At 38.3% G+C, this 12,605-nt stretch overlaps 1 protein-coding gene across 1 annotated transcript; it reads left to right on the top strand.

The window, feature by feature from the left end:
• The first annotated feature begins 1,338 nt into the window (after positions 1-1,338).
• Positions 1,339-12,444, top strand: LOC116737512 (tyrosine kinase receptor Cad96Ca). Its single transcript, XM_032590699.1, has 12 exons — positions 1,339-1,415; positions 1,531-1,626; positions 1,712-1,787; positions 3,184-3,388; positions 3,823-3,961; positions 4,682-4,780; positions 5,413-5,573; positions 5,919-6,056; positions 8,433-8,544; positions 9,371-9,470; positions 11,310-11,409; positions 12,091-12,444. Exons 2-12 carry the CDS (start codon positions 1,584-1,586, stop codon positions 12,199-12,201), a joined length of 1,284 nt encoding a protein of 427 aa, XP_032446590.1. The 5' UTR covers positions 1,339-1,415; positions 1,531-1,583; the 3' UTR covers positions 12,202-12,444.
• The last annotated feature ends 161 nt before the right edge of the window (positions 12,445-12,605 follow it).

Raw genomic sequence — 12,605 nt, forward strand, 5'->3', positions numbered from 1 at the left:
TTACCTTTTCCAAGGTGAGGCTTGTTAAGGAAACCTTAGGAGCTTTAGACTCCTAGCTTTTGACACTAGGAATCTAAAGCTCCTAGTGTCAAAAAGAGCAGGAGCCCATTTTAAGATGTCAAATTATAACGTTAAGTTTCTTTTAAACCATGTTTGATATACACAGCACTTCTATAACAACTGAAGGTAACATGATTGTGCTATAAAATGGCCCTCTGTGCCTGGAAAATACATACCTGATACTAATAATCAGTGATACAAAAATTACTTGTTAGTATCACTGATTAAAACAGGAATCCATAAACTTTAAAAACACCAACTGAGAGAGGCCTCTCAGGCGTTAATGACACTACCTCAATGAACTGTCAGAATGATTATCTTCCACATTGAAATGAAAACATCCCAACATGTCACGTGAGTACAGGCTTAACCTCAGAGTTTTTCTCACTGTTTGACCAGAACCGGCAGACCCAGGCCACATCCTGCCTGTGCTGGACTTGGTTTGATCTGTGCCTGTCACTGTGACGGTGTGTGTTCAGTCTGTCACAGCGAGCTTCTGCTGCAGCTCAGGGAGGAAAACCACACATGCAGGGTCTCTGCAGCCGCTTCCCCGAATTAAAAGGTGCTACTGACACATGCAAGCTGCAACCCTGCACACTATTTTAAAGGTTTTCCGGTCCGCCTCTCATCTGACCCAGTCTGACAGATAAAGTTATTCTGAGTAAAAATATATAAATAGCCTGGGATGCCTTTAGCAGCTTTTAAATGCTGGGAATTCATGGGCTAACTTTACTCGTTTTGTTAAAACATTAGGCACGTTTTTATCATGAGCTGAACATTTTTAGGACATCATTTAGTAGCTATTGACAGCATTTGGAATTTTAAAAGAACTGCATAACCTTAAGTTGTAATATTATTTATATGATGACTTTCTTCTCTGCTACAAATCCATGCTGAAAGTCTTACAATAAATACTTTACAAAAAGAGTCTAGTTCCAATTTTGAAGAAAAAAAAAGCATCTCTTGACCCTTCAGCCACATCTTGCAAAGAACATTTTTGCACTTGCTGCTGTTGTTTGAACTGAGGGGGTGAACTCCTCCTGATCTTCATCCCACTGCTTCAGATTGGGCCGCCCGTGCATGCGCTGTGGGCTGACTCCAGGCTGAGCATCAGCGCTGTGTCTGAGGGAGTTTGCATCTCAAGCCACCTGCTGCTTCTGTTCACTTCCTCTGCCTGTGTTGTGGTTCACAAGCGAGCTGAGCTCCTGCTGGTAACATGACAGATAGGTCAGAGGATCACACTAAACTCTGACAAGTTTTAACGTTGAGTTAATAAGCTGCTCAGAACAGTAAAGAATTACAGCTGGTTTGGATCCTTCGACTCTCTACTGTTCTTGTCTTCAGAACAACCAGAGGTAAGGTGGTTGGATGTTCAGCCCACGTCTTTCTTGCATTTCCTTGCTTTGCAGCCAAGTTTTAAACAAAACTGTTTTTCCTCCACATCTGTGAAAGTTTTCACCCCTTTTCCAGACCAAAGTGATGTTCTTCTGTTCACACTCCTCCACTTTGGGCTCCTGGGGAAGATGACGCAGAGCATGGTGAATCTTGCCTTTCATATGTGTCCAGGTGAGCTGTCAGGCTTCCACAACTCAGATTAATATCCAGCAAAATTATCCAAACATTTTAAAAGTTAACTTCTGTCTTTCTGCAGCGCTGTACGTCGTCCTTGGAGTTCTCTGCTTCATCCTGCTGCTGTTCATTGTGCTGGGCGCCGTGTTTCTAAGAAAGTAAGAATTTTTTGTGCAGTTTGTTCATGCTAAATTTAAAATGAACAAATATATTTGAAATTGAGTTTTTAGAAAGCTCACTTTGCTTAAGTTCAGTCTTCAAGGTCAAACACATCCTGATTTGTGTCCGCAGCACAAATTTCTTCAGAAATTTATCACAGCCACACATTTCTATTTAAAACCACCTTGCTAGTTTAGATGACAAACATCCTTTTCATGTGCAATTCATGTAATACTATGAATCTCTTCATAGTACTTCATAGTACTACAGAAAGTATGCGATATGATTAGAGTTATCTTAATTCCCTAAGCTCCGAGGCCTTTTTAAGTCCGTGTTGTGCAAACGTTTTGCCAGTTAGGCCAAAATCCCAATGTTGAAAGTTCTCACAAAAAAAATTTCAAAGAAATATTTGTCCTGTTTACCTGTTTAGTTAACAGGTGTTTAGTTTACATGCTCATCAGTAAACTAAACATTCAATAATTTAATAACAAAAAGTCTCACATGTAGATCCAACACTTAAAAAAGGTCAAACACTTTTGCCTTTTTTAAAGAAAGACACAAGTCCAAATCATCAGGAGGTGAGATAATTTTCTATTCTGTTGGTCTATAAAAGTTTATCTCCGTACTCAAAACAGGAACTGAATGTGTGCCACTCTTTGAAAACATGTCCTATATTTAGCCAAGTTTAATAAATAGACGTACCAAACGTTGCTTTCCTGTAAAAGCCACCGGATGTTTGGGATCCTTAGAATGAAAGTAAAGTCACAGTAAAACATTTGATAAATAAGAGAAAAATAATTAATGTCAAAGCAAACGTTTTTCATTCTCTGAAGACTGAAATTTATCACGCATAATTTTGCTTAAACACCAAATGAACCAAATGTTGCCAAATGTGTGCAGTCAGGGGCCACAAAGCATCACCAGGGCTGCAAATATCTCTGCAACTCAAGGCTAAAAGTGATAGGAATCCATAAATAGAAATAAACAATTAACTGTACCTATTAAATTTAAGGCCCTCAATTTATTACTTCCAAAGATACTAAAGGGGCAAGTCTAACTTTAATTTTAATCATTTAACATGTTAAAATTATACTTAAATATTAGACCTCTGGAGATAATCACCAGAAACCCCACAACACTGAGCCGTTCAGGACGTCAGCTGATGTCCTGAATATTTCTGGTTTCTCTTGCCAGAAATATTCTGCCAATTAGATATTAACCTCTTATTGGTTCTCAGCAGAATCTAATTTAAAGGCAAATATGAAATTATGCTATAAATACTCATTTGTTGCTCTCTGACAAAAAGGGGCAGTCAAGGTAAACAGTATTTTTTTGCTTTAAATGGCCCTTTTCAGTCTCATACAATGTTGCTTTATGAAACAATTTTTTCTGCAGGTACCGCGCCATGGTTCGAACCGTCCGAATGCAGCAGGGCAGCAAGTTTATTCTGAGACATTTGCCTCAGTTCGAGACTGCCGTTGTGACACCCACAGTCCAGTCAGTGGAGAATGACGAGGGCGAGCAGCTTCCTCCAGAAACTCCTTTACAGATAACCAATGTCCGGTTATCTTCCAAGAGGCTGTGGAAAGGCCTGCAGCAGGTACCGTCACACAGCTGGGTCCAGATTTATTCTTCGGAGGAAAATTAATATTTAAGTCTCAGTGTGGGCTGCACAGTAGCACAGTTGGTAGCACTTTTACCTTGCAGCAAAAAGGTCCTGGGTTCAAATCCCAGCCCTTTCTGCATGGAGTTTGCATGTTCTCCCTGTGCATGTGTGGGTTCTCTCCAGGTACTCTGGCTTCTTCTCACAATCCAAAAACATGACTGTCAGGTTAATCTCTCTAAATTCTCCTTAGGTGTATGTGTGTGTGTGCATGATTGTTTGTCCTGCCTGTCTCCCTATTGCTCAGTGATGGACTGGTGATTTGTCCATGTGTCTGATTTGGTGTCTTCTCTTGAAACAGTCCATATTAAAAGAATCCTGGTCTTTCTTCTTCTTCTGTGGATGACTTCACCAGGAGTGTTTCATTGCAGGAACCTCGTTTCACCAAGTCAGACCTGAATCTGCTGCAGCTGATCAAAGCAGGGAAGGAGGGAGTCTTCTACCAGGCCAGGATGAGCAGAGGGACGTGTAAAGGTCACAGCATGTTCACCTGCAAGATCAGCAAAGCAGGTCAATTTACTGTAACGGTCACTAGAGTAATAAAGGGGATTTTCAACAGCCTATAAATGAGATAATTTTTTTTTTCTTTTTTTTTACAAAGTGGTGGAAACGGGCTTCCATACATACCTTTAATAAAACTTTTTTGAGTAAATTGTTTTCTTTTAGGTCATGGGTGTCAAACTCTATTCCTCAAGGGTCGGGGTCCTGCACCTTTTTATGCGTTTTCAGCTTCAACAACCTGAACTAAATACAGTTTGTAGAATTTTACTGCAGGTGGAAGAGACATTTCACTCATTTAATCCAGGTGTGTTGGACCAGCGACACATCGAAACGTTGCAGGACAACAAACGTCCTGTTTGGTGTGCGTTTCCACCAAATTAGCATTACCTTACCTAGACAGCAAAGACTTGCTCTTTGGCGCCCCCTCCTGTTGTGGGGGACCTATAAGCAGCTGCTTAGTTTGCCTCAGGAGGCAAACTAGGCCTCCTGAGGCTGAATAATATTCATTTATTATTCTGTCAACATAACCATACAATGAAGCCTGATTTATTTGTATTTACCCAATAAATAGTATAGATTGTTGCTTGTTTTGCTCTGTTTTAGTATTTTTATTTATTGTTTTAATGTTTTTATTATGAAAGTATTTGGTTGAAAGATTGGTTCATTTAATCTGAAATGTGTTGATGGTCATAATTTAGTTTCATCTTATTGTGTTTTTGTCCCTCTAAGGTGTGCGTCCCAAACATGTGGACATGGAGATTTGCATCATGAGGAAACTGGTTCACCATAAAAACATCCTCCAGCTACTGGACTGGAACACGAATGAACGTAAGTTAAAAGATGCTCATATAAACTGTAGAAAAAGATGCAAGACCATTTGCTCTTACAGTCTAACAGTGAATCAGACTAACATTGTAATGTTCGACGTAAGCTACGATTTATTATTAATGCATCATTATTTGTACTTGTTGAATGAAAGAATAATGACAGTTTTTCCTTCAAAGACAGAGTTTATAATACTCAGAACCAATCGCAAACAAATACTGGTGCATCTAAATTAGAATATTATTTCAAATGTAATTTATTTCTGAAACAAATTTTTGTTTTCAAGACTTTCTTTTAATTATAATGATTTTCTGTTAACAACCAATGAAAACAAAACATTTAGGTATATAAACTTAGTAAAGAATATGTTTAATACCTGCTGAGAGGTTATCATTTTAAAGACTTACTGCTCCAACAAATGAGCCCCATCAGAACAAATACAGTATTCCAGTTATTCCAGAGATGTACCTGTAGTAGCTTTTCAGGGTTCCAAAGTCTTCTGGGATGTTCATATTCATATGCTAGTGCTAGATCAAACATGGCAGATCCTTTAAGTGAATATTATAAGAACAGTTTTTTTGAATATGTAAATATTCCAGCTCTGGAGGTGTCTGAGTGAACCTTCCTGTGTGCAGAGCCCTGTATTCTGATCATGGAGTATGTTAGTTATGGCACACTGAGGACCTTCCTCCAGACCAACAGGGTCCACCTCAGTGCAGACCCAGAGCTGCAGAGCCTCCTCACCATTGCTTCCTACCACATCGCCCTGGCGATGCAGCACCTGCGCTCCAAAATGGTAATCCACTCACACACTACTGCACGTTCTCTATATATTTTATATAATGTTGGAACATTTGTCTCATGGAATCCATATATTACAAAATTTCAACACGACTTTCATTCGTGATTTTAGATAAATATGTCACTATTGACATAGTTTGCCATTTTCTTTCTTTTGAAAGCTTAAATTGTTCTAAAATATTTTTTTTAACTTTTCTTTAGAATAATCTTTTGCTACCTCTTTCAGATGATGACTTTTTGACTCTATTGTTCATATTCTTGCATGTGTAGAACATGCAAGAATATGTGCTTGAATATTTGTTTATTTGACACACACTTGTTGCTGTGGTCCTCTGTGCAGATCATTCACTGTGACTTAGCTCTGAGGAATATTATGGTCACTAAGTTTCCTTGGGAGGTGAAATTAGCAGAGTTTGGTCTGGCCCGGGACCTGAGCCGCATGGCGAGCCGCCGCAGCAGCCGTTGGAGGAGTCCACGAGTAAGAAATACACACACACACACGCACACACACACACACACCCACCCCCACACACACACACCCCCCCACACACACACACACGCACAGGCACACACACACACACACACACACACCCACACACGCACACACACACACACACGCACCCACGCACACACCCACACACACACACACAGACATTGTTTGTATGCTGGGTTTGTTCAGTACTGTTGTCTAGTATTTTGGGCAAACACCATATATATATATAGTTTTAGCTTGTCTTACATAATTCTCACCTTTTTTGTTCAACTATCAACCTGCACATAGTTCTGCTTTTATTCTAACAGAAAAGAATAAAATAGGTTTGCCACATACTCACCACTGCATAGAAAACACGGCAGCAGGTCTGGTTACTCTTCAGGGGACATTCTGTTTTTCAATGTACAATTTAGATTACTTTGCTTTCATTTTGTAGACTTAGACTTAGACTTGTACTTTATTGATCCTTTGGGAAGACTCCCTCAGGAAATTGAAGTTACCAGCAGGTCCCAGGCAAAAAACAAAGTTAACACACAGTAAGCAAAAGTGCAAAAGAATACAAAATACAAATTAAATACTAAGGTACACACCAAATGTGAGTAACCAAAACCTTAAATTATGCAAGAAAAACCTTAAATTATGCAAGAAACAAGGAATAAGAATATAGAATATAAGAATATAAGTAAATATAAATACAACACAAAAAAAAAAATAAGAATTTGGCGGATAGATTGACCAGTGATATCGTATTGCACTATGTGGTTTGACCTGATAAGTATGGAGAAAAATACAAGGGGTCACTACTCCTTCCACCCTCTGTCCTGTGTCACCTCCCCCCCCCCCCCCCCCCCCCCCCCCCCAATGAGGAATTGTACAGTCTGAAGGCATGGGGGACAAAAGAGTTCTTAAATCTATTGGTCCGGCACTTGGGAAGCAGCAGTCTGTCACTGAACCGGCTCCTCTGGCTGCTGATGACGGCGTGTAGAGGGTGGCTGCTATCGTTCATGATGTCCAGCAGTTTGTTCAGTGTCCTCGCCTCTGCCACCGTCACCAGAGAGTCCAGCTTCATGCCGACCACAGAGCCTGCACGCCTGGTCAGTTTGTCCAGTCTGGACGTGTCCTTCTTGGATATACTGCCTCCCCAGCACACCACGGTGTAGAAGAGGACACTGGCAATCACAGACTGGTAGAACATCCAGAGCAGTTTGCTGCAGATGTTAAAGGACCGCAGTCTCCTCAGGAAGTACATCCTGCTCTGCACTTTCCCATACAGGTGGCTAGTGTGTTTTGACCAATCCAGTTTACTGTCCAGCCACAGCCCAAGGTATTTGTAGGAGTCCACAACCTCAACCTCAGTTAGAAAACACGGCAGCAGGTCTGGTTACTCTTCAGGGGACATTCTGTTTTTCAATGTACAATTTAGATTACTTTGCTTTCATTTTGTAGATGCAGTTGGGTTCTTTTGTGTTTCACTCAAGCTTTATATGGTTCCAGCAACATCTAAAAATGCACAGAAAACATTGTGACCTCATGGAAAAACCTGATGTGCTGATTTGTGAGATGAGTTAAGGGCTGGGCAATAAATCAATTTAATCAATTAATTAAATTTTTTGTTTTTAAAAATTAAATCTTTGAAAAATCTGGATTTTTTTCATGGGTTTCCATAGTTCAGAGTGATGTCAACCCAGAAAGCAAGAAAAAAATTATTAAAATCAGATTTGGTATGAAAAAAAAAATCAGCCTTAGTTAAGCATGGTTTACAGTTCAGTTCATTCACAATGTCATTGAAAAATATTCTTTCGGGGGTTTTGTAACAAATTGTCTCTTTTCATTTTGGTGTTTTAGCAACATTTTATCTCACCTTGCTGTTTGATTCTGATTCTCTTTGTTTCATGACTAAGTTTCTTCCCTTTCTGAAGGTAGTGACACATGCCTCAAATAAACCTGCTGCCTGGGGACTTGTGAAGTATTCTTTTAATACAGTGTGTGTTCACACCACACACACTGGTGGCCCGTCATCTAGCACGTAGCTCTCCGCACTGGCCACACTGTCTCCCATGTGTGTGTTTGAAATGGAAAATCAAATTCTTAGTTGTGTGGGTTTGTGGGGGTAGTGACATTGTTTAGAGCAGGAAGCAGCCCATTTACAGACATACGGCTTCAATCAAAAACAAACAAACAAACAAAAAAACAAATAAGCACTTGGAGCTCATTAACCTAAATGTATGCTGAAGATTCTGCAGTTTCATTTCTCCTTTTGATTTCAATTATTCTGCTGTATGAGAATTGGTATTAGAGAGGAAACAGTTTTTTTCATCCTCTGAGTGTGTGTAGACTTTTTCTGCTGTGTGTTTTGTGCAGCCCCGCGTGCCGCTGCGCTGGTACCCCCCTGAGTACTTCAAGAACAACTACTACAGCTTCAAAGGAGATGTATGGGCGTTTGGCATTGTGCTGTGGGAGATGCAGACATTTGGTAGGTGGTGGTAGGAACATGGAATATACTGTAATGGGAGGTAAAACAAACCTGGAGGATGTGTGTAGACTAATGGATGGATGACCCACTTCAGTTAGAGCAGCACCCGGCTTCAAATTGCTTACTGTAAACAGCTATTAACTGCACCACAGTGCTGTACAGCATTCTCAAAACATCTGAATTCTTTCAGTCAGGCAATTCCATCATCATGTTACAACCAAAGAACTGTTTTTCTTTAGCTACATAAAAAGATCATCACAAATCAAGGGACCAAATTATGCTGCCTTTTATTTTTGAGTTTAAGGAACAGCATTCAACAAGTGCTGACCTCTGGTGGTTAAACTGGAGATTGTAGTCATGTTACTTGGCGTCCAACAATCTGATTCTTTTTAACACTAGCTGTCATGGAGAATCAAGCTGGTAAGAGATCATTATACTTTAAATAAATACGGCTGATAGTTTATGCTAAGCTTGTTTTTCCTCTTTGGAATTCCCTTCATCGTCTTCTAATTTAAGTAATGTAATAAATGTGCTGTTCTATATCTGAGATGTGTACCCTCCAAACATTTGGAGAATATCTTACCATAGAGTTTGTTTTCATCCTCTTGTTTCAGCTTATAAGCAAGTGTTAGTGTTCTGTCAAGAGGCTGTGTTCTTCAAAATGTAAACAGGATTTGTTCTGAGGTTATTACATAAAACATCTAAGTGATGTCTAAAAATAAAGAATATTATATGAGTGAGCAAATGTAGTTAAGCAAACAGCACATCACCTTTAAACTGTGTTTTCTAAATAATTACAACTCATATGAAAATCTTCAAATCTCAGGTACATTACCATACCCCAACCTGGAGACATCAGAGGAAGTGGTGTTCCACATCTGCATGGGTCATAAGAACACAAACCCTGAAGGATGCAGACCAGAAATGTAAGCAAAAGCTCACTACATAAAACCCATGTCATATCTGATAATTCATGCTGATCTTTTTCTCTAAGCTTCAAAACTTTACAGAGTGACAAATGTATGATTCATAATGATGACTAAAAGTTTTGCAGTGACAGTTTTTCTTTTCTTTTTTTTTGTGGAAACAGTTCACATTGTTTTAGATTATCATACAGAGGGATGAGCTGTACAATAAATCTAGTGTTACTGCATTTAGCTTTGGCACAAAAGAGTCACCTCCTTCAGTACTGTCACATCATTGGTCCAGGTGAAGCTGGGAAAGAGTCCAGCTGAAGTCAATATCAGTCAAAATAGAAGAACAACCCTCTTCATTGGAAATCAATGCTTAACCCTTTAAAACCTGGTGACATAAGTAATTATCGGAAAATTAAGTTAAAAAAAGGTATTGAAAGTGTATCATTATGCAAAAAAAACCAACTATATTTGTCTCATTGGCTTGTTTTCTAAATTTGTTTATAGTCAGATGGAACTAATACATCTGACCTTTGCATTCATTTAATTGTCATAAATGAATTTTGTTTTATTTTGTTATTTTGTGACCACTATAAAAACAACCTTGCATGATATTGCATTAATTGATTTGATCAATTTTAAACATATATTATATATGAGATTTCACAGTGCAGAACTTATGCTGGCATCAAGTGTGTCTGCATCTGTATTGACAATAAAGCAAAGTCTTTTGGACAATTTCATTGTGACAAGAGGGATGGCAATGGAGCCACTTTTGAAAAGAAAGCATGAAGGATGGTCTGAAATTCTGCAGGAAGTCCAAAGATGGACAGTAGAAGCTGGTGCAGTTATTTTGCTTGATGAATCTTCCTTTTCATTGACTGTGCAATAATCAGATAAATATTAACAAGGGTGAGAATCACAATGGGTTCTGTGAGGTCCCAACAGTAACTCCCCCAATCAATCCATGAAAGGTTGCTTCTTATTTGGACGAGTGGACTTACTGCTATGAATAAAATATGGATACAATACCAGATGTCCTCCAAGAGCAGATTTGGGAAGAGGAACTAACAACTGTACCCAAATTAGAGAAGCTCTGCTCTTAATATATTTTACTCAAGTTAAAGGAAAAGTAGAAAGAAATGACTCGAGTAAAATTGTATTTTGTAAAAACACTACTTCTGCTCTGAGTAAATGATCAGAACATCACATTTTTTATTCAAAATATTAAAATACCCACCACTGTCCAAGAGTAACCTCTTCCACCAATCCAGACACAGCTTGGAAAGGAGCTGTTTGGCATAATGATGGAGGTCTATGTCACAAGACAAAAGTGACTACAAAGTGTCTCCAGGAAACTCCCGAGATCTGAACCCAAAGTAAGGACCTGTGGTGATTTCTCAAAAAGCAGGAAAAAGTAGAAACAAAAGCCAACAAGCTGACCAACTCCAAGCACCAAAGACATGACAGTGAATCACTATCAGTACAAATCCAATGTCAGTCTGAAAGGCAAAAGTTATTAAAGGAGATCAGCTTTATAAATACTGACTCTTTCCTAAAGAAAGAAAAAAACTCAGACATCTGAGAAGAATTCCTAAATATTCTACAACATATACTAAAAACATGTTTAGTAAATAAAATGTTAAAACCATAAAAACACAACATTTGTGTCACTGCTGTAAGTTTTGGGCATGTTATATCTTTATCGTGGTGTGTATGTGAATAATTACTATTTGTATTCCAGAATCATTTTCTGCATTGGTATTGAAATCATATAACATTTTCTAAAACATCAACACAGTCACTGACAGTGGACATGTGCATGAAAGAGAAAAAGTTTGAATGTTGCAGGCTTCACATCATGCGTGACTGCTGGCAGGAGCCCTACACCCTGAGGCCCGGCTTCAAGGACATCGTATCCATGCTGGAGAACATCATAGAGGATGATGCAGTGAGCATTTTTGTTCATGTTGTGGAGATGAAATTTAAGGTTTTCTAGTGGAATAAAATTTAGGTCATAAGTTAATATTTAAAATTATTGAAGAAATATGGTCTAATTTGAATCAGACTTTTTCTACACAATAAAATTATAACACTAAATTTTTGTCCGTTGCAATTATGTAAATTATCTGCTCTCTCATTTTTACTTTAAATATATCAGTAAAAATATTACCTGCAAAATTTGGTGCCCTTTCAAGCCTAAGTGTCAGATTGGCTAAAAGCCTTGGCTTGGTCTAGTACTGATTGTTGTGGCTTGGCTCACCAGAAGGTCATCACTTTTACAGATGAAGTTTTACAAGCAAATGATGGAAGTTGAATTCATTTATATTATTTGTTTTATTTTTTGCAGGTTTTAAAAGCTTTGCTTGTGAATTTAACATGAAAACGACACCAAAAACATATAAATCATCAGCATTATAAATTCAGTGTCTAAAAGAATTATTCTGAGACAACTTTTCTAAAATCTGCCTCCAGCGATTTGTTGTTGTTGTTGTTTTTTCTGGAAAAATTGCTGACGCTTTCAAAGAGCAAATGTAAAACTGATTTCTTCAACATCTTAGTTTTGTAGCCACAAATAAAAATTCATATGATGTGAATTTTCTGAAAAACCGAATTATTGTCTTTGTTGCAGGATTATGTGGATGTGGAGAGTCCGCAGAATTTGGCTAAAGATCGGGCAGAATATCATGAAGAACAAAGACAGCGAGGGAGTGTCGTCTTGAAAGAAGAACATCACGTTTAAATATTTATCAAGGCTGTTAATACAGATAATTTAAATCAGGAACTATTCGATTATTATGTTTTATGAGTGTTTCTTTGTGCATAAACATTTAAAATGCGGGTTGACAGGGGAGTGGAAAATAAAGGGATAAAGTCAAATATTTTAGTTTCGCCTTTCTATTGGATCTGATTTTACTGGTTCTTATGTTACTTTTTGAAACATGTAATATACTTGTCATTTTTTCATTAAACATGTTTCTCATTTTTTTTATTGAACTCTTTAGCAACACAAAAGGGGATGTCTAATTTTGGGGGAATTTTACATTCTTGACAGAAATACATCGCGATTTTTGCATTACTATTTACGAGGGGCACCTGAAGCCGCTGTGTATGGGGGGAAGTTTTCTGCCATAATTTCATCGAAGT

The sequence above is a fragment of the Xiphophorus hellerii genome, chromosome 18, assembly GCF_003331165.1.
Source record: "Xiphophorus hellerii strain 12219 chromosome 18, Xiphophorus_hellerii-4.1, whole genome shotgun sequence".
NCBI lineage: Eukaryota > Metazoa > Chordata > Actinopteri > Cyprinodontiformes > Poeciliidae > Xiphophorus > Xiphophorus hellerii.